Here is a 19500-nt window from a genome sequence, read left to right as displayed (position 1 = left end):
ATAAAAAATGTATATGGATAAATTATATACAATGCATTAATAAATTCTATGCAAATAAGACCTTTTTTAGTTTTTGTTTGTATCATGAAATATCTGATACTCGACACATCTTGAAGGATCAGTGGGATAATACTCTTGACATTTTGTCATAAGTCGTTTCAATGCCTGAATATATTTTCTTTGGGTTTCATCATTCATCACGTGGGCGACATTTTTCGAAAAGATCTTTTCTCTTCCCGTGCGAGCATGGATACCAACCATAGTCACTCCAATAGGCCACGGCGCATTGCCTATTGCCATCTGAAGGTAAGCATCACTTGCCTAGTAATGAAATAGATAAAATAAACCAGTTATTTTTGAATTACGAAAGTTTTAACTTTCACCTTATGATTAAATTTTATTATTTATCAAAAAATTATGGTCACCTTTTAAACTATGATGAGCAAACTTATTGAATTATTTACCTTTAAGTAGTTTCTATTAAGGAGATGTACTATAATTTCTGTCAGGCTGTCGGATATGTCTTCCGGTAGAGTAAACGTTTTTAGCTTTCTCAATAGTGGTTTCAGATAAACTTGAGTTTGCGTATAAGTCGCGCCAGCTAATTTTCCCTTGGTTGAGGTTTTCTCTTCCGCAGATCGGTTTTGGAGTTGCTCACTCCATTTAGTCAACAGTAGCTGTAATAAGTTACATGTTATAAGAAACCACATATTCGTTTGAAATAGGAAGTCTACTCAAATAAAAGTATACGGGGTGTTAATTCAATACTTTGGCAAACTGTACTGATAAGGTTCGACATAACAAAAGAACATAAATATTGGTCAGCAAAACCATATTTTTTGAGATATAGTGTTTTGAAGTCATGCAGTTCTAATTTAATAAAGGATTTATTAAGGCTCTGTCCAAAATTAAATCAAACACTTTTTTTTAAAGGAAATTACTGCTCTACAAATATTTCGTCAAAAAAGCAAACAAAAAGAACTTTGCGCTAGTTCCGCATTCAAATGCAAGATATGGATATATTTATTTATAGGTATTTGTTTAATGGGCAAATGTTTAACTTTCATTGCATTACAATTTTTCAAATTTATATATATATATATATATATATATATATATATATATATATATATATATATATATATATATATATATATATATATATATATATATATATATATATATATATATATATATATATATATATATATATATATATATATATATATATATATATTTATGTATGTATGTATGTATTTTTGTTTGTTTGTTGTGTGTGTGTGTGTGTGTGTGTGTGTGTGTGTGTGTGTGTGTGTGTGTGTGTGTGTGTGTGTGTGTGTGTGGGTGTGGGTTGGGTGTGCGTGTGCGTGTGCGTGTGCGTGTGCGGGTGCGTGTGCGGGTGCGGGTGCGGGTGCGGGTGCGCGTGCGGGTGCGCGTGCGTGTGCGTGTGTGTGTGTGTGTGTGTGTGTGTGTGTGTGTGTGTGTGTGTGTGTGTGTGTGTGTGTGTGTGTGTGTGTGTGTGTGGCGCGCGCGCGGAAGAATTTACAACACACATATAAGACCCGCGGAAGCCTAAAACAAAACATATATATTATGTGGTTCATCGAAGGGTGTAGGTATTTTACCACGTTATAGGTTAACTTTAGATCGATTACTCAGTGTCTGCCAGATATTAAAGTTACCTCTTATCACTTGGAATAAAAATTGAAAATTGATAAAAGACCAGTTGCATTACAATTTTGCACCAGCTCTTCTGCGTCAGTGATCACAGAGACTGATCTGAACAACAAATTTTTATCTTATCTAATCCACAAATACATCAACTACCAAACATAAATAACTGAACATATTTGTCGCGTGTTGTATCATTAACGATTAAATGAAAAGTGAATGTTTATTATACGCATAATAGTTGATTTCCGATATGGATCCTCGTGACGATCCAACGGCGGGAGTTATATTAATAGTGATTTTTTCAATATTTTCACTTTTGGTTGTCATCCAGATCGTGATTTTTGAATACAGAAGGAGAAAATTTCTTAGGCTTCTAAATGAAGGTATTAAAAACTAATTTCTTTTTAAATTTGATTATTTTGCTTAGTGCTTAGCTGAAACCTAATCCAATTATTTTTAGGATATTATTTTGTGGAAGATAATCTAAGATTTAGAAGAGCAAATTTACGACCCATCCATCCCAATAATATTGATATGAGTATGTAAGATTTGGACAGCTTGGTTCAATTTTTATACCAAATATTGTATTATGCATTTTTTTTCGTTTTTAGGATATGGAGTTCCCAATATCATAAATCCGGCATTAGTATTTGATTGAGAAAAACATGTCAATTTGAAGTAATATAACAACATAAATAGTTCTAGTCCTATTTTTATTATATACCACTGATAAAAAAATATATCGAGTAAAAAAAGCTACGCTTATTTTACTTTTTTCAGGCTAAAAATTCTTGCCCAATTAAATAGACTGTGGAGTAATAATATATATAATACCCATTCGAACCACAATAATTATCAATTCGATCTTGATAAAATGAAACTTTATCAAAACAAGCGGATAAGCGCACATTTTTTTTCGAACTGATAATAAATTTATTGGTCTCGCTAACAATTAACAGTGTACCATGGCTTTCGATTCTTTTGGTCCTCTAATGGTCTTCGGATTTTTTTTAATGGGATTCTACATGATGGGACAAATTGGCATTGTCATTTATACTAAGTTTGCATATCAAAACTTAAGAAACAAAATATTACAATCTGGTGAGTACAACCTAAAACTATTATAATGGAGAGTTTTGTCAAACTGGCAACTATACAGGGTACTCTCAGAAAACATTTCAATTGTATATATGAAATCGAATCTTTGTAAAAAATAAAAAATCATCTAAAAACAAATGAAATGCGAGAGAGAATATTTTTTTATTCGTTTTCTTCTCCTAGGGCGACTCATTCAAGCGATTCCAATTATTGGAGTTGCAACAATTCCCACTGTGCATCAACAATATCACGTCGAACAGCCCCAAAGCAGTCAATTAGGATGTGATTAAAAGCAACAAATTATTACTATTGTTACCTAATTTTTTGGTATTTTAGATAATTCGGCTGGACAACAAATAAGAAAAGAACATCCACCGCCATATGCTCCATAAGACAACAATTGGCACTGAAAATGTTACATACTGATTCAAGTTTATCAAATACAGTGTTCATATCATGATTTGCAGAAAAAAAAATAAATGAACATTTCTAGAAATTAACAGACATTGGTTTTTAAGAACTCGAAACCATATAAAAGTTTAAAACATTTGCACATTGATAATAAAAATTAAATCAAATGATTCATAGTGGTGATGAAGTGCAGCAACTAATCTAAGACTATTAGATGAAGATTTTATTTCAAGATATTTTATGTAACAGATTGACTAAAAATTAAATTTAAAAATATTCAAGTTATGCCCTCCCACTATCCTTGTTAAGTAGTATTACTTTAAAATCAACCTCTTTTCCAAATTTTAAAGTGAATAACATAATTTCAGATTTATCACTATGTGGAAACTTTGCAAAATCTTCATTAGTTTTAGAGTTATCTCCACGAGAACAATAAGGAACAAATTTATTGAGGAAACAATTTAATTTCTTTTGAATTCACCATAAGATAGCCAGGGTAAACTTCAATCCCAGGAAAATTAATAAAATTAAAAAAATAACTGGCAATTTTTAATTTAAATTAATTTTAATAAATGAAATATATTTTGTTGATATGTTTGCCTCAAAGCTACAAGTTTATTAAATTTTGTAAATAATTTAATTCAGATTTAATTAACAGTTAATTATTGTTAATTCTTTTTGGCTCACCCACAATCTACAATGTGAATGAAAATGTCTATTACTCACCTGTACAAAATGAACAATAACTGTCATATCATGTTCCCTATTTCCTCTCCCCATTTTTTTCGCCATTTCCCTAATTTCTTCATAGGAGAGAGCAGGTTCTTGAGTTGTGGTTTCTTCTTTGCATTCATTTCCAGAAGCCTTTGATTTTAACAGTTCATCAAGATATGCTTGATCTACCTGTTCCATTGCTTCCTGCAGGTCATTTCTAAACCCCTATATAGAATGTGTCATCAAAATAAATAAGAACTAAAAGTTCAGATTTTCATGAAATTATATATTATGACAATTGTTTTGACAACACAGTGTCTTTATCATAAAGACACGGTGTTGTCGAAACAATTGTCATGTCATAATATATAATTTCGTGAAAATCTGAACTTTTAGTTCTTATTTATTTTGATAAATGGATTTTCATCAAGTAAAAGCCACCTCAGTTCAAGAATGTGTCATGTTAAGAGTCAATGTTTGGACATGTTTCAAATACATAAAATTAAACATACAGTTTAGGTGATGTATGTACCGCTACTCACTCTGTTTTTCTCAGGTTCAAGTAGTTCACATTTTCTCAATCTTTTAAAAGCATCTAACTCAGATTCGCCATAAAGAAGAACAGGTTCACCTCGATCTCTTAATCTTGAAATAACTTCTTGTCTAGGTAAAATGTTGTGCTTAATATCTGATTCAGTTTTATCACCTAATAATTAATTAATTTAACTTAAATTACCTTGATGTTCACTTAATGACAGAAATAAAATACCTTGTAAAATTTCCGTGGTACTTTTGGCTTTTTCTTTTGTAACAAGATACTTTTTCCTAAATTCTTCTTGTTCCTTAGCTGTCAAATCACCTCTTTTAAAGTACTTTTTATTAGAAGCCTTTAATAAAAGTTATATTTTCAATGCAATACACCAAAGAAGTGAAAACTACTAACCAAAATATCTTTTTCTTCCAGATCCTTCCGTTTTTTTTCAATTTCAGCCTTTAAAATATCCATATTTTATCTTTTTGAATCGAACCTACTCAAAATAGAAAAATTGAAAAAAAAACAAAATCTTATAATAACATAACCATAAAAACATTGATCTTCAGTATTTTGTTTTGGATGCATTTGTTACAAAAATATCCTAAAAATGATTTTTCTTTTTTTCTAAAATGGTCTAGGCTAGAATTTTTTTTTAAATTGGCATGTGTTCATAATTTTACAGAGCGACGTAAATTGAATTCACATTACGTTTAATTTCAACTTGGTCGTTAATTAAAACGCAATCAATAGCTTGGTTCAATAGCAGCAGCTATCTCTACTCGTTCGTTTGAAAGCATTCAAAGATATATTACCGCAATCGCTAGTCCAGTTAACAAAACAGAAATCTCAACTGTCAATGAAGCAATTTTCATAAATCAAAAATTCAACCTTATTCACAAGTCTACTGTAAAGAAATAGAAATCATCCTGGATAACACTCTTCAATAGCCGAGTATTTTTAGGTTATAATACCAATCTATGCAAACACTGGCCGAATGATCTTGGTAACAATTGTAAGTGATTAATTTAAAAAAAGAGTCTTAAAGAATAGTTTATTCTTAACCTTGACACAAAAAGAAGCTTTGGGGAAGGAAAGGTTGCATTTTTGTTTTAAAATGGATTTTGAAGCTGATAAAATTGAATTAGGTGACAAAAAATCTTACGCGGGTATTCCAGAAGCTGAATTTGTTGTAAGTTAACGTTATTGTGCTTATTATTGCTTATATCCTTTTTTGGTTCTGTACATTTTATGATTGTATGACACTGAAAGTTACATTGGCCTTAGGAAGATGTTGATTCTTATATGGCAAGATCCGAAAACAACGGAAATATTGAAGAAGTGTTAAAGAGATTAGATAATCAGCATGCAAAATATAAATTTATGGAGTACAATTTGCTGTCAAAAAAGAAGCGCCTGCAAAACCAGATTCCTGAATTAAAACGGTCATTAACAATGATTGAAAAACTGAAGAAACAAAAAGAGGAATTCAAAACTCAGTTTCTTCTAAGTGAACAAGTTTTTGCCAAAGCACAGGTTATGCCTACTGACAAAGTGTGTCTTTGGTTAGGAGCAAATGTTATGTTGGAATATAGTTTAGATGATGCGAAAAAACTTCTAACACAGAATATTGCAGCAGCTGAAAGAAACTTAGGTTATGCGGATCATGATTTGGATTTTCTAAGGTGAGGCTTTACTGAACTTGAAAAAAGGAAAGCAACAAACAAAAAACAATAATTTCCAAACCAAATGGCCCTTGGAAAACAAATGTTATTATGTTAATAGTATTTATTTTATTCTCAGTTACAGTGGACTGTCATTTCTATAATTTAATGTTAATGATTTTAAATTTCAGGGATCAATTTACCACCACTGAAGTCAACATGGCAAGGGTATATAACTGGGATGTTAAGAGACGTCAGTCAGCTCAAGTTACAACTGCAAAATGATTATGAACTTCTAAAGTACATCAATTTCATTTAAGGCATCTTGAAGTATGTGCTTTTCATTTGAATTTTAACACTTGCCTAACAATCAACCTTTGGTTTTCTGAATAAAAGATTTATTTATTCATTATTTTAATGTAATCAACGGCTATTTTGTTATTAAATTTTGTGAATCAATAAATTTCAAAGTATTGTAATTGATTATTGGACTGCTCAAATTGTGCCATGTTCTATTAATAAGTTATCACAATAGGATAAGGTCTTGGGAAATATAGGTACATACAAATAATAGTTTAATAGATTATGTAACTATGTCGTTAGAAATTTGTTAATTATTCACAAAAATGTACCTAAAAATTTATTCTAGAAAAAACATTACAATTAATTTTTGGGTACATTTTTGCAAAACAGATTTGACCAATTTCAAAGTACCATAACTAAAATGCCTGAATCCTCTGAAGTGGCTTGTGACCATAGTGAAGCTGAGGTTTTTATCGTGACACTTTTCACAGGCTTGATTCCTGCATAATTGGGTATTTTAAAGTAGGGAGTAGAGAAACCTTGTTTAAACACTGAAATAAGTTTCAATAAAGACCAAAGCATTTATTTTCTCGGAAGTAATAATACAAAACAAAATTTCTTCAACTTCAACTAAATAAATGTAAAATTCATAACATAATTCAAAACAACTAAACTAGTATATATGTTTTTTGTTTACTTTAGTTTTTATTGTGTCAATTCATTGATTGCATTGCAAAAGAATTTTAAATGCCGTATTTATAAATCTGGTTGGCTTAATACAGACCAACTAGGGAATGTAAAATGAGGCAACATTTCCAAATGAAAATAACAAATTAAAAAGAATATGTTGACAAAAACAAATTTGCATAGGTTCTTGTTTAATGTTCCTCCAACCAACTAATGCAGAAATACAGGGGGAAAAGTAAATAAAGTCAACAAAATCTCTTACTAAGTACATAAAGTGCTTTTTAAAGCAATAAGTACAGAGCTAAATTAGAGTAGTAGGCACTCTATATAACTAAGACACTTCATAATTCAACCAAATTTTTAAAATGATTTGTGCCAGTGGACCAAACATGAATATGAAAGCAGTATTATTCCAAAGCACTTATCATTTTAACAGTTGGTTGAAAAATATCCAACAGAATTATAACAACCGAAAACATTACTGTTCCTGATCAGTTAGATTCTCAGGCGGCTTTTCCTCAACTTTTTCAGGTTCTGTTATGGGATCCTCAAAGGATTCTTCCTTGATATCAGACTCAAAGATTTTTGTGTCGCCTTGAAGTTTATCACTTAGAGATTTTAATTGATCTTCCAAATCTTTTATTCGGTCATTAGCTTCATCGAGTTTTTTCTGCACTTGTTTCTGAGGCTCCAGTCCTGCTATAGTTGCCAATTTGTCACGAATAAATCTGTTTAGTTAAAGATAAATCTTGACGTTATTAATAAAAATGATGAGGTTCTTACATTAACTATAATGAACAAATACATCATATGTTAAAAAAGGATACTCTAATGCATCTTCGGGTTTATCAACCTCCTCATACAGATTAACTAATACTTTGGTAAGTGCATCCATGACACCATTTTTTTCTAAATATTTTCGAAATTCCTCTCGCTTCCCTTCGGACGGCTAAAATAAATCGCGTAAAAAAAAAATGAGGTCCTTAAAACAATTTTATACTCACCTTGTAAGACGGATTTGCACTCATAGCGGTATTTGTGTTTTAAAGAGTTTGACAAACTCACAAAAGTCTTGCAGTGAAACGTGGCCAACTATATATTATGGTAGCTAGAAACAGAAAACTATTTAGGATAAAAGCGGGAAACTTTTTTTAGACTTGTCAAGCTAGCGAAAAATCTGAAAAATAATTTGTCATAAATTTTTATGTTCTCATATTTTGATTCTGTGCTTAAGTCTTTGATTAAATAGGCCACGGCAATTGTGTCTATCACATTTTGCTTTAGATTCAAAGTATTATTCTTCTTGTTAGCCAAGACTGCTAGGATCAATCGGCCAAGACTAGAGCGTTATTCTTTTGCAAGAATAAAAGAAGAAATTATTAGCCACATAACCTCGAATGAAATAATCTTCAACTACATATTCTAAACTGTAAGATGTCCTTTAAATTAACTCAATTCTGTTTGGTCTAATAAATGAAAGTGTGAGGGTATGGATTTTGTAAGAAGGAATTCATCTAGAGGTAGCTATTTATTTTTAACTAATAACTATTTTTTATTTCCAAATATAACTTTATTCATAGCATCAAGAACAGATATAAGAGAGACAGAAATAAAGGGCAAATGTTCCAAATTGATGTTGAATAGGATAGATAATTCCAGTGGATTTGGATCTTCCGACAATTGTAGCATTAAAAATTCTGGTCTTCAAAATAGTAAGTCTAATTTATCTGATGAGCAAGAGAAAGTCAAACAGAAATTAAAAATAAATGATCACTTTACATGTCGAAAAGACTGTAAAACGTCGGAAGGATTTTCCGAAACGTCGGCTCATGCAAATTTGGATCAGTCTGAGTTTGATGCTTTTGCACAATTTTTTAATGGTTCAAACAAATCAACCAGTGCTGAAAAAAAATGTGTGAAACGACTAAAAGTGGATGAAGAGTATATATTTTCTCAAGCATTTGACACCCAAACAATTAAACAGATTGATGAGGAAATGCAAAAAAACTCGAACACTTCCCAAAGAAGAAATAGTAATTCCAGTCAAAATAATAATGATCAAGAAATTTTCAAGTTGCCACTGTTAAAATCATTTTTAGACAGATCAACTACTTTGAATGAGTATACAAATAGACAAAGTAGCGATAAGTCTTTGTTGTTTAATGATGAATCTGTGACTACTCAATATAAAAATGAAATTGATAGACTGTTTCAGGAAATTGAGTATTCAGTTTGTGCAATGGGAACTAGTAACTTTGAAAGAACCATTCCTGACAGTGTTTTAGATGTTATTTTCGATGATGACATTACTTCATCAACGAAAATCATTGATGAGCAGGATAGTAAAAGATTGAAAGCTGATTTAAGTCAAAAGTTTGCTGATATTGATTGGGACCAGACTCGCAATTGCAGTTTTGGCACTATTATTAAGCAGGCGTTAATTAACAATGCAACCAAAAACATTTCACTTCAGAAAATTACAAAAAGCCCTTTGAATTTGACCCTAGGTGAAAAGAGAGCTGAGTTCCGTCCTTTAGGAACATTTTATGGATTACCTAAGAAAGTGCAAGACTTAATTAAGCAATATAAAGGGATTGAAGAGTTATATGGTAGGTATTCCAAATTTAGAAAAGTCGAGTACCTTTCCAGACAAATTTTTAAAAATAAATGTAAGTTGAAGATCTCTCTAGGAAATTGAAGATGAAATGCACATTCACTTTTGTTCTGTAGCAAAGTTTTATTACACATGTTTACTGAGTGAAAGCAGATTCATTTACATTCTGTAGAGTTAACAATTTTTTTTTGTTTAAGTAATTCACTTTTTAAATATAAGCATATATTTTAAGTACCTAGGTTCTAATATTTGTAAGATTAAAAAAATAATTTAAGGCTGGCAAGATGATTGTTTAAAATTGGCAATTAATAGTAGGAAAAACTTGGTATATGCGTTGCCAACAAGTGGTGGAAAAACATTGGTTGCAGAAATTTTAATGTTAAGAGAGGTGCTTTGTTACCAATGTAACGCCATTTTTATTTTGCCCTACGTTTCCATTGTTCAAGAAAAGGTTCGATTTTTGTTGTTTTGATAGGAAAGGGATTGAAATAATCTTTATAGGTCTGGGAATTTTCACCATTTGGAGTATCTTTCGATTTTCTGGTAGAGGAATATGCTTCAAACAAAGGAACATATCCCCCGCGAAAACGACGCAGGAAACGCTCAGTATATATAGCAACAATTGAGAAAGCTTTAGGTTTAATTAATAGTCTTATAGAAACGGGCAGACTAAATGAAATCGGACTTATTGTTATTGATGAACTTCACTTAATTGGTGAAGAAGGAAGGGGTGCAACCCTGGAGTCGTGTTTGACAAAAGTTTTGTTCCTTAATGGTAATTTTAGGTGTTTATGTGCGGAGGTAGAATCTATTTGATTCTTTTAGCAAATATTCAAATAATTGGTATGAGCGCCACAATAGGCAATATTGGGGATATATGTAAGTTTTTAAATGCAAATGTCTACACAAATACCTTCAGACCTGTAGAACTGACTGAATATGTAAAGTGTGGCAATGAAATTGCCAGAATTAATTGGAATTATAGCGACGACAGTGATTTGCTAGTAGATGCCAGAAAAGTTGATTACAAGGTATATCAGCATATGAAAGTATTTTAAGTAAACTACTTTAAAAGATGATTTGGGTGAAATGATTGTTATCAATAAATCTTAATTTATTTGTCTAACAGTATTCAGAACCAGTGTCAAAGGTTGACCCAGATATGATTGGTGGATTGGCTCTAGAAGTAGTATCTACAGGGTCCTGTTTGATTTTTTGTCCATCAAAGAAAAACTGCGAAAATGTTACATTTTTGTTGTGCAAATTGGCAAAGCCGTAAGTAATGGATGAATTTTAAAACACATTTCAATTAGATTATCCCTCTAGAGACTTGAAAAATATTAAAAAAACTGAGAAGGAGCAGCTATTAAATGCTCTGAAGAGCGAATCTGGCGAATTATGTAACATTTTGAAAGTATCTGTTCCATTTGGAATTGCTTACCACCATTCAGGATTAACAAGCGATGAACGCCGACTAATTGAGGATGGTTTCCGATCGGGAACAATTTGTGTTATCTGTTGCACTTCAACATTGGCCGCAGGAGTCAATTTACCAGCAAAAAGGGCATGTGTTGGAATTCTTGTTTTGCTAAAACTCCAATATGTTATTATAGGTTATTTTGCGGTCACCATATATTGGACGAGATTTTATAAGTCTAGCAAGATACAAACAAATGGTAGGCAGAGCTGGCAGAGCATGTTTTGGAGAGAAAGGGGAAAGTATTGTCATCACTCAGATCGCGGATTTACCCAAACTTAAAGAGTTATTGATGAGTCCAATGAACCAAGCTTTATCAAGTTTACATTCTTTGGATGGCAAGGGTTTAAGGTTTGATCAAAAAGATGTGAGAATTTGATCAAAGTGACACTTCATTTTTCAGACATTTGCTTTTGAGTTGTATAAGCTTAGGATTAGCCAATACAAGAAGCCAATTGCAGGCTGTTATAAGATCAACACTCATGGCGGTTCAGAGGGACAAGTTGGAGGTGGATATAAAAGCAATGACTGACAATGCAATTAAGTGTCTTTTTAAAATGGGAGCCATAGAGGAATCTTGTTCAAGAAACAAAAAACCCACATCTAATATATGTGACTTTACTGTAAAACTAGATATGACACTGAACAATTTAAGTGTAAGTAATCCTTAAAATTTTACTTTATTTTGTTAGCCATCAGATGTCGTTAAGATACAAATTTGATAATAAAATTATTTTTAAAAAATCTGTCCATTTGAATAAAATAAAAAAAGAAACTCACTTTCACCTTAATTGGAATTTACAGTAGTTTTCTAGTAATTTTTTCTTGTATTAATGTTGAACCAAAACTAAAACCTGTGACACATCTCTGAAGCAATTTTTTAAGTTGTGTTGCTGGTTTACCATCAATTAACAATCTATACTATTCCATTAAAACTTATCAAATCTTTGGTCATCTTTAATACTGGCTGACCTTAGAAATCTTGTAATCAAAGTATAGACTAGATAGTGATATTTTGTTTTAGCTGCAAAGTGAAAATAGTCCAAAAAAGAAGATGGTAGTATTAACCAGTAACTCAAAATTATTGGTCAGTAGTTTGGGTGCAGCAGCTATCAAAGGTGCTAAATATCAAATATATGTTACACTTTATTATGTTATTTTGAGTATTCAATAGGGGGGCTGGAAATTTCTCGTGCTCATCAACTCTATGATGACCTTTACAGAGCTCAAAAGAGTTTGGTATTATTAGATTGTCTTCATTTATTGTACCTTATCACACCGTATGACACATCTGAGCAAATCAAACCAAATATGCAAGTTTATTATGAGCAGGTAAAATTAAAAGTCATTAAGATATAATTTATTTAACTTTTTTTATTTAAGCTCATGGGTTTAGGACAAAAAGAAATGTATACCGCGAGGGTTTTAGGATTTGATGAAGCTACAATTGTAAAAATGTTGTCAGGCATTCCACTTAAGGTAATTATGCAGCAGAAAAGAATAACATCTTATTTGGTCATTTTTAGAATATACCAGATCAGGTGTTGAATAGATTTTACCTGACATTAATGCTTTATGATTTGTGGAATGAAACACCTGTGTTTGAAGTGTCTGAAAAATATCAGGTAATATAAATCTCGAAACAGGATTATGTTTTATTTTATATATTTAGGTCGACAGAGGCTTAATTCAAACTTTAATGACTGCAGCAGCCACATTTGCATCAAATGTTGTCAACTTCTGTGAGCAACTGGAAGAATTTTGGGCCTTTTCATATTTACTAAAAGGTATGAGTAATAGATTGTCACATTGCTGTGTAAAGGAGCTCTTGCCACTTATGGAATTACCTGCTGTGAAACAAGTAAACTGGGATAAGTTATACTTTGTCCTCAACTCATATTTATCATTTTCAGAGCAGAGCTATGCAATTATTCAATGCAGGATATAAGACTCTTCAGTCTATAGCAAAGGCAAAAGTGTCAGATTTAACGGAGAAGATAGAATTTATGTCATACAATGTTGCCTGCCAGTTGGTGGCAGCATCAAAGGTACTACAAATTTCCTTATTACAAATTCAGCATGTTCTCTCGATTGAGTTTTTAGATGTTGTTGCTTGAGAGGGTTGAAAATCTTCGGGAAGAAGCTGAAGATGTGTTAGATGGAGTGGAGCAACCTGTGAAATAGATTTTTGGTAACATGGATGACTAAAATATAATGTGGTATTAATGTTTGTACTTTATTATCTTCTTTTGTAAATACAGGGTTTCAAGCTCAACTTTGGAAGTTTTTTTATGTTCTTCACATCAGATTCCTTTCTAAAGTCTATGAAATAAAATAGGTTGTGGGATAGATCCATCCAGGTTTTTTTGAACCCATAATACTTGCAGTTAGCGATGAACTGGTTAACATCATCAAAACGGCTTGCCACCTCTGCAATTTTCAGCATGCCTCTGAAAGGCACAGCATTAAAATTAATTTGACACTCAAATAAATAATCAGGTTTTACCCCACTTTGAGAACCCTGTTGGCTTCTATCAAATAGTCTGACAGATTGATGCCCATAAGAGATAAGCAAAAGACTGCAACGTCCATGCTATAATTTTCCAGAGGTACGTGGGCCATATTACAGGGTGTGACAAATTTATTTACTGCTACTAAATCAAAGGAATGCACTGTATGTTCTAGTGACTGACTTAGTTTTGCTTCACCACAACCAAAATCACTGACTTTGTAGCCTTTTGGCCTGTAAAAACAGAATTTTTTATTCCCTTAAGGAATTCTTATGGCAATACGTAATTGCCTATCCCTTAAGTATACCTAATTATAAATATAATTTTTCAAATAAAATATGACAATAATAATGTAAAAATGCATATGCATGTACCATATATTTACTAAATATATTGAATATACAGATTAAATACAGTAAAATTTTAACAGTTCACACCATTATAAGATTTCTTCTTATGGTAGGTACTAAAGTGTATGATTTATTGGCGCAGACAACAAAACTTTTATTGCATCCTAGGTTAAACATCAAGGGCGACAATTTACCCTGACATTTTAAGGAAGAAGTGAGATGGAAATGTTACGGTACTGCCAGATTATTAGGGCGCCTCGGCAAAGAATGCTTGCTTCTTGCATTACACTGGAGGTTTAACCTAGGAAGGGATAAAATTTTTCGTTTTCAAGACATGCATTTGGTACGCACATAAAAGTACACTTACTTTTCTGCACGGGACAATAGATTCATGTATTATAAAATTTGTTATTCTTTGAAAATAAACAAATCGTGTATATGATACCCTAGCATGTTATACTCTACTCCTGTATTAAAAATCAAAAAGTGTATAACTTACAGTTTACTGATGCTCTTGATGATTCTATCCAACGGATTCATAGGCCACCTACTGACCTGTTGTTGGTAACCTTTGTGGTAGGCATGGAATGCTTCTGGGTCAGTTTTGAATATTTTTTCAGCTTCTTTACCACTAACTGTATAAATTTGTTCATTTAAAAATCGAAATCTTGCAGATTCCAGCCTTTCTATCATTTTTTGCCTTAAAGACAAATCAGGATTATTTTTTTTATTAGAATCATTTGTTATATGTGCTTGTAGTTCAGCTAATTGGCGTTTACGCTTGGCTATAAGTCCAGGATTTACATTACAGGCCCCTTTCTTATCTTTTATTTTTTTAGCATTTTTTGGCATTTTCACTTTAGTTTTCAACAAGGATGTTATGTTATCATTCAGTTTTTGTATGTCAGGAAATGCTTTCTTCAGTGTTTTTGACTTTTGTGGAGATATCAGCTTCTGTGTTTCTTTCGTCTCATTTTTTATTGCAAAACCAGATTTTAATTTCAATCTTTTCCTTCTCATTTTAAGCTGCTTTTGTTCAATTTTTTTTTTACTTTTTGCATCCTAAAATGAATAAGTTTAATAACATTAAAAGGAGATAACTATTTCAACACTCACAACATCCAAAATGCTGATAAAAAAAACAGGAAAACAAAATATAAAATTCTCAAATTCTATTTTGACAATAAAAAAAGTTTGTATTTTGTAAATTGAAATTTGGAATTACATCATACTAAGAGAATATATCTATTGTCCCTTAACAATAACATGGTCTTTACAACAGACGATCAAAAACTTTCTTAAAGTAAGGCTGAGGTCTGGACTGCTTAGTAGTTTTGTTTTGGTTCTCAAAAAATTCAATTTGCTTCCTTTTAAAAGTAGACAAAGGATCATCAAACTGTTTGTAAAACCTTAAAACTTCTCTTACATCTTCAATATTTGTGTTTGCAACAGTTTTCAAAAATGAGGTTAAATCTATCAAAGTTTGGTCATCATCATTTCCTTTCCATCTAGTTAAAGCAAAATGGTTATCAGGATGAAACTTCAGTGATTTCTCATTCCAATCAATGACAATAACCTTTTTTAGGTCTCTGTTAAGTTTATCCAAATTTTTCACATGATGCCCTTCAATAAAATGGGTTGAGTCTCTAACAAGTTTATATGAGATTAAATTCTTTTGATCTAAAGCATCTATTACTGGGAAAATGGTAATCCCTTGCTCAGCTGTGAACACAATAATCTCATAGAGCCCTGCTAAACTTTCCAGCAAATAGTCAACACCTGGTCGCTTTTTAAATCTCCAGCCAGTTTGGTAAGTCCATTCTGCATGTGCTAATACATCTGTAAATTCCAACACTAGAGTGTATGGAGGCTGATAATACGGATAACCAACTGGATCTGGTAGTAGTTTCTCTCTTGATGGTTCCTGGATGGAGAGAGCAAAATTTTCTATGTGCCGGAGTGTTCTTAGTAAATATTGTTTCCAAACTGGAAGCACAGACAGTTCATCTGAAAGTATTTGTCCATTTTCTCCTTGTTCTGGGCCACCAAATTGAATAACCACAAATGACCCGAGGGCCGTGAAAGATACTCCAAGCAATAATAGCTTAATCTTTAGGCTCCTGATTACATTGTTGTTCATGGCAGATTCGTTATTCAAAAAACTTTTTCTTATTATGAAACTCTTTGATTTCGCGATTCGTCTAAATAGAGTGTGTGTCCCCAAAAACACATTTTTTAAAATCACTATTCTTGGTAGCATGGTGCTTAAGTTTTAGTTTCACGAATTGATGGCAATTTCGCAAATGAGAATGAAATTATTAGGACATGAATTTGCCGTACAAATGACAGGTTGGAAAAACAAAAGAAAATGAGGTATATTCTAACAAGCCTTTTAAATAACTTAATATTACCTGCAAAAATTGTTCGCACAATGTCTGTCCTGTCCCAGTAATCCCCCATTTGGATGTATGAAACGGTTCCATATCAACTGTTTCTATAACCTTTAAGAACAAATTACAAGATGTTAAAAAATACCGTAACAAATTTCAATCAAAACGATAATTGTAAAAGTAAAATAAGGTTAGCAAAGAAGATATAGAATCCTTAAGCCCCAGCCACACGAGAACTTTTATAGATTGTCTGTGCCAAGGATTTTTTTCGAAGGCATTAAATGATTGACTCGAATGCAGTAGTACCAAGTTACATTCTTTGTTTTTTGTCCCAACAGAATAACAGTAACTAACCAAATACTTGCCGATTTCTAAACGATTATAAAGCAGAAGATCAACACTAACATTAGTCATGGCTAAAGATTTAACGCCTTCTTTCTGTTTCAGACATTGTAATAATCAATGAACCTCTATGAACAACAATTAGGCAGTGTTCGGAAATGTGCTAAATTTGCGTGGATACTATATTTACTAAAAATCTTTATTCCCATTTGTAATTTTCTGGTAAATCTATAAATGCAGAAGACAAAATAGTATAAATAAATTATTGTAAGAGAAGCACATAAAAAATTCCATTTCGGAATACTTTTTCAATAAATTTAGTAAAATTATGGCAGTATTTCGGATGTGAGAGTGTTGAAATTCGACTCTTGCCTCTTGATCTATTGGATGACAATTATTGGTGATCAAAGTGCATAGCGTGTAACCAACCACTGTTATAATCTATGAGGATCAAATTGAAATCGAATCCTACTTAACCAAAACTAACCAAATTCTGTCATCTATGGTACTGTTGGGACATATTGTGGGAAGTAAAATATATTTTTTCTATGTTCAACTTTTTTACTGTATTTTAAAACATCTATTTCCTTAAAATAAGTTCTTATTATAAATGAAATTAATGTTTACTAATCTTAACCTATTTCCCTTGCTTTACTGGAAAGGAATTAAAAGTTTTATATACTAATTTAAAATATTGTGTCATTAATCTTTGATGATATGGCTAGAACACCTAACACCGAAAAGTAAATTTTAATAATGTAAATAATATACAATAATTAAAATAAATACAACTTTTAAATGTTGATCATAGTGTATTTAGATAATTTCCAAAAGATTTATGCAAGTTTAAGGCTTGCTTTTAGATTCAATTTGCATGTTGCAGCTCAATCCTCTCAGAACGAGCTATCCGAATTGTTGGTAGAGAAACATGCTCAGTGTCGGGAAAATACATTCCTACCAATACAACGGTAAAAATTCCAGTTATAAGGATTAATCCTACTGTTGCTGTTACTGTATAAAGGTGGGCATAAACATATCTAAAAGATTAGTTAATTTTGAAATATTCACAGAAAAATATGGACTTACCTGAAATACCATGCAGCCAGTAATATGAAACTTATAACAGCGAAAAGAAAATTGCCAAGATCCCAATCAATACCTTGATTGTTGTTGTTGCTATTTGTGAGCACTTCAAAGGTTCTCTCCCCAAAATATTCAGTATTTTGTATATTTGAACTACTCCGGGATGTGTCTTGATTTTCTTGTGATCGTTTTTGGTGAATTAGACAATGAACAACACAATTCTCAAAAAACCCATAACTTTGTAGAGTCTGAGTATCATGTTTCAATATTTGGCCATTAAAAATCAACCTAACAATTTTATTTGATTCTAATTCAACTCGAAAGTGTTTCCTGAAATAAATTTTAACATAAAATTTGTAATAATACTATGAGATTTCTAAAAAAAACTAACCTTCTAAAATCACCTAGAGACTCACTTAAATTTCCCTTGACAGTCTTTACATCATCATTTATGAACATTAGTTTAATAGTAACTTGTGCCTGGTTTTCATAACTTTTGTTTGTATCATTATCCGAAGAGGATGCGCTAGGTATTTCCGCAGTTTCCTCATAATTTTGATCCCCTAAATTATAAAAGTATATAAACCTAGCAAACAAAAAACAAACTAAAAACCTTGTTCCTGATTTTGACCAGCACAATTTGTTCTGAACCTAAACCGAATTCCATTTTGTCCAGCATCCATAGTCTCAATTATATTTTGCTCTTCAGATTCCTGTGTATTGGTTGTAATTGTATCTTCCTCATTTGGTTTAGCCATTGCTTGTGTCGCAGATGATGTAGATACCGATGTAATACTAGAGTTTTCATTATTTGCTGTTATATTACTCTCCGCTTCAACACTTATTGATGATGTACCTATAATCATGAATAATGATAAACGCATTCTCCTCAAAAGGCTTGTCTAGACCTGCTGATATGGATGTGGTTTCTATATGATTTGATAAATGTCTAACAAGCCGATGAGTAATAGGTGTGCGTCTCCTTCGGTCTAATAGTACAACAGTTCTAAACTGCCTGATATTCGTAGACCACCAGGCAATGCTCACTAGAAAACCTAAGAGTACAATTATAGTAGAAGGGTTTATATCGACACTTACCAACAATTAAGGAAAATATGGCTACGAAAAAGTAGGTTACTTCGTCGCCAATGCCGTCAATCAGCGTCATTATATAAAAAAATACTTAGTTGTTCAGCTGATCATAAATTTGTCTTCTAGTCAATCGCTATCACGACACGCAGCCGAAATATACCATAGATATTTATTACGTTTCAGGGTAGTACGCGATATTATAATTCGATAAAGTTCACCAAACACTTATTGAAAAAATTCAACAAATATTACACCCTACTTCACATTTTCAAAATACCTTCATTATTTCACAGATTTTATTTATAGGGTGCTGTCAAAGATTCTCTTCCTCCTCTCAATATTTTCTACTAAGTAGTGCTACAAAGTAAAATCAAGTCCTCGTTCTGGACGTATGATCACAGTGTTATGAAATGGATTGTTGAATTGAAATCATCGTTTAGGGTCTCCTGTGGAATTTTTCACTTCACACCATCCAACCCTAAACAATGACCGATTAGTAACTAACAAAGAAAAATAATTATGAATATCCGCAATGGGCGAGTGTCGATAATTTGGGAAA

At 31.9% G+C, this 19500-nt stretch overlaps 6 protein-coding genes and 1 long non-coding RNA gene across 10 annotated transcripts; 3 read left to right on the top strand and 4 right to left on the bottom strand.

Annotated features, from left to right (window-relative positions):
• Window positions 1–53: 53 nt before the first annotated feature.
• LOC132701534 (pre-mRNA-splicing factor 18) lies at window positions 54–5292 on the bottom strand. Its single transcript, XM_060669557.1, has 6 exons — window positions 4841–5292; window positions 4667–4784; window positions 4440–4603; window positions 3910–4122; window positions 465–677; window positions 54–321 (listed from the first exon to the last, which is right to left on the bottom strand). Exons 1-6 carry the CDS (start codon window positions 4901–4903, stop codon window positions 67–69), a joined length of 1026 nt encoding a protein of 341 aa, XP_060525540.1. The 5' UTR covers window positions 4904–5292; the 3' UTR covers window positions 54–66.
• Window positions 1685–3266, top strand: LOC132701541 (uncharacterized). The gene is made up of 5 exons (XR_009618787.1): window positions 1685–2057; window positions 2135–2212; window positions 2286–2775; window positions 2956–3054; window positions 3109–3266. It is a non-coding gene; the product is annotated as an uncharacterized LOC132701541 (long non-coding RNA).
• Window positions 5293–5406: 114 nt separating the features above from the next.
• On the top strand, window positions 5407–6669 carry LOC132701537 (prefoldin subunit 3). The gene is made up of 3 exons (XM_060669562.1): window positions 5407–5621; window positions 5717–6114; window positions 6285–6669. Exons 1-3 carry the CDS (start codon window positions 5547–5549, stop codon window positions 6376–6378), a joined length of 567 nt encoding a protein of 188 aa, XP_060525545.1. The 5' UTR covers window positions 5407–5546; the 3' UTR covers window positions 6379–6669.
• A 284-nt stretch (window positions 6670–6953) lies between these two features.
• Window positions 6954–11272, bottom strand: LOC132701538 (c-Myc-binding protein homolog). The gene is made up of 4 exons (XM_060669563.1): window positions 11139–11272; window positions 8088–8191; window positions 7911–8032; window positions 6954–7811 (listed from the first exon to the last, which is right to left on the bottom strand). Exons 2-4 carry the CDS (start codon window positions 8109–8111, stop codon window positions 7562–7564), a joined length of 396 nt encoding a protein of 131 aa, XP_060525546.1. The 5' UTR covers window positions 8112–8191; window positions 11139–11272; the 3' UTR covers window positions 6954–7561.
• Window positions 8467–13416, top strand: LOC132701528 (helicase POLQ-like). 2 transcript variants are annotated; one of them, XM_060669547.1, is made up of 16 exons: window positions 8467–8603; window positions 8664–9692; window positions 10199–10303; window positions 10356–10472; window positions 10523–10728; window positions 10827–10972; window positions 11024–11261; window positions 11311–11525; window positions 11578–11830; window positions 12199–12292; window positions 12349–12506; window positions 12558–12653; window positions 12701–12799; window positions 12847–13035; window positions 13088–13222; window positions 13278–13416. In XM_060669547.1, exons 1-16 carry the CDS (start codon window positions 8573–8575, stop codon window positions 13356–13358), a joined length of 3192 nt encoding a protein of 1063 aa, XP_060525530.1. In that variant the 5' UTR covers window positions 8467–8572; the 3' UTR covers window positions 13359–13416. The 2 variants fall into 2 exon arrangements, with proteins under 2 accessions (XP_060525530.1, XP_060525528.1); XM_060669545.1 differs by adding an exon at window positions 9973–10148 and having other exon boundaries at window positions 10199–10472.
• LOC132701532 (uncharacterized) lies at window positions 13414–16896 on the bottom strand. Of its 2 annotated transcripts, none has more exons than XM_060669553.1 (5): window positions 16790–16896; window positions 16446–16535; window positions 14534–15096; window positions 13681–13917; window positions 13414–13624 (listed from the first exon to the last, which is right to left on the bottom strand). In XM_060669553.1, exons 2-5 carry the CDS (start codon window positions 16515–16517, stop codon window positions 13414–13416), a joined length of 1083 nt encoding a protein of 360 aa, XP_060525536.1. In that variant the 5' UTR covers window positions 16518–16535; window positions 16790–16896. The 2 variants fall into 2 exon arrangements, with proteins under 2 accessions (XP_060525536.1, XP_060525535.1); XM_060669552.1 differs by having other exon boundaries at window positions 16779–16859.
• A 434-nt stretch (window positions 16897–17330) lies between these two features.
• On the bottom strand, window positions 17331–19429 carry LOC132701533 (transmembrane and ubiquitin-like domain-containing protein 1). 2 transcript variants are annotated; one of them, XM_060669554.1, is made up of 6 exons: window positions 18948–19429; window positions 18758–18904; window positions 18463–18705; window positions 18241–18412; window positions 17853–18179; window positions 17331–17803 (listed from the first exon to the last, which is right to left on the bottom strand). In XM_060669554.1, the coding sequence occupies exons 1-6, from the start codon at window positions 19015–19017 to the stop codon at window positions 17632–17634; spliced, it is 1131 nt and encodes a 376-aa protein (XP_060525537.1). In that variant the 5' UTR covers window positions 19018–19429; the 3' UTR covers window positions 17331–17631. The 2 variants fall into 2 exon arrangements, with proteins under 2 accessions (XP_060525537.1, XP_060525539.1); XM_060669556.1 differs by having other exon boundaries at window positions 17337–17803; window positions 18758–18895; window positions 18948–19427.
• Between the last annotated feature and the right edge of the window lie 71 nt (window positions 19430–19500).

This window comes from Cylas formicarius, unplaced genomic scaffold (assembly GCF_029955315.1).
Source record: "Cylas formicarius isolate icCylForm1 unplaced genomic scaffold, icCylForm1.1 PGA_scaffold_4__25_contigs__length_36172078, whole genome shotgun sequence".
Classification (NCBI taxonomy): Eukaryota; Metazoa; Arthropoda; class Insecta; order Coleoptera; family Brentidae; genus Cylas; species Cylas formicarius.
This window is presented reverse-complemented; position numbering and strand designations above follow the sequence as displayed.

Coding starts and splice junctions, on each gene's coding strand:
- LOC132701528 (XM_060669545.1), top strand. CDS start 8,573: ATGGATTTTGTAAGAAGGAATTCATCTAGAG. Junction 8,604..8,663: donor AAGAAGGAATTCATCTAGAG/GTAGCTATTTAT, acceptor CTTTATTCATAG/CATCAAGAACAGATATAAGA. Junction 11,262..11,310: donor TCAATTTACCAGCAAAAAGG/GCATGTGTTGGA, acceptor ATGTTATTATAG/GTTATTTTGCGGTCACCATA.
- LOC132701538 (XM_060669563.1), bottom strand. CDS start 8,111: ATGAGTGCAAATCCGTCTTACAAG. Junction 8,033..8,087: donor GTGCAAATCCGTCTTACAAG/GTGAGTATAAAA, acceptor GATTTATTTTAG/CCGTCCGAAGGGAAGCGAGA. Junction 7,812..7,910: donor AAACCCGAAGATGCATTAGA/GTATCCTTTTTT, acceptor TTAACTAAACAG/ATTTATTCGTGACAAATTGG.
- LOC132701532 (XM_060669552.1), bottom strand. CDS start 16,838: ATGACTAATGTTAGTGTTGATCTTCTGCTTTATAATCGTTTAGAAATC. Junction 15,097..16,445: donor TGTGCGAACAATTTTTGCAG/GTAATATTAAGT, acceptor TATTCATTTTAG/GATGCAAAAAGTAAAAAAAA. Junction 13,918..14,533: donor ATCAAGAGCATCAGTAAACT/GTAAGTTATACA, acceptor CTGTTTTTACAG/GCCAAAAGGCTACAAAGTCA.
- LOC132701533 (XM_060669554.1), bottom strand. CDS start 19,017: ATGACGCTGATTGACGGCATTGGCGACGAAGTAACCTACTTTTTCGTA. Junction 18,905..18,947: donor CATATTTTCCTTAATTGTTG/GTAAGTGTCGAT, acceptor TTGTACTCTTAG/GTTTTCTAGTGAGCATTGCC. Junction 18,413..18,462: donor TGGTCAAAATCAGGAACAAG/GTTTTTAGTTTG, acceptor TTTATAATTTAG/GGGATCAAAATTATGAGGAA.
- LOC132701534 (XM_060669557.1), bottom strand. CDS start 4,903: ATGGATATTTTAAAGGCTGAAATTGAAAAAAAACGGAAGGATCTGGAA. Junction 4,785..4,840: donor TGGAAGAAAAAGATATTTTG/GTTAGTAGTTTT, acceptor CTTTTATTAAAG/GCTTCTAATAAAAAGTACTT. Junction 678..3,909: donor TTATTGTTCATTTTGTACAG/GTGAGTAATAGA, acceptor AACTTATTACAG/CTACTGTTGACTAAATGGAG.
- LOC132701537 (XM_060669562.1), top strand. CDS start 5,547: ATGGATTTTGAAGCTGATAAAATTGAATTAGGTGACAAAAAATCTTAC. Junction 5,622..5,716: donor TTCCAGAAGCTGAATTTGTT/GTAAGTTAACGT, acceptor CATTGGCCTTAG/GAAGATGTTGATTCTTATAT. Junction 6,115..6,284: donor CATGATTTGGATTTTCTAAG/GTGAGGCTTTAC, acceptor TTTAAATTTCAG/GGATCAATTTACCACCACTG.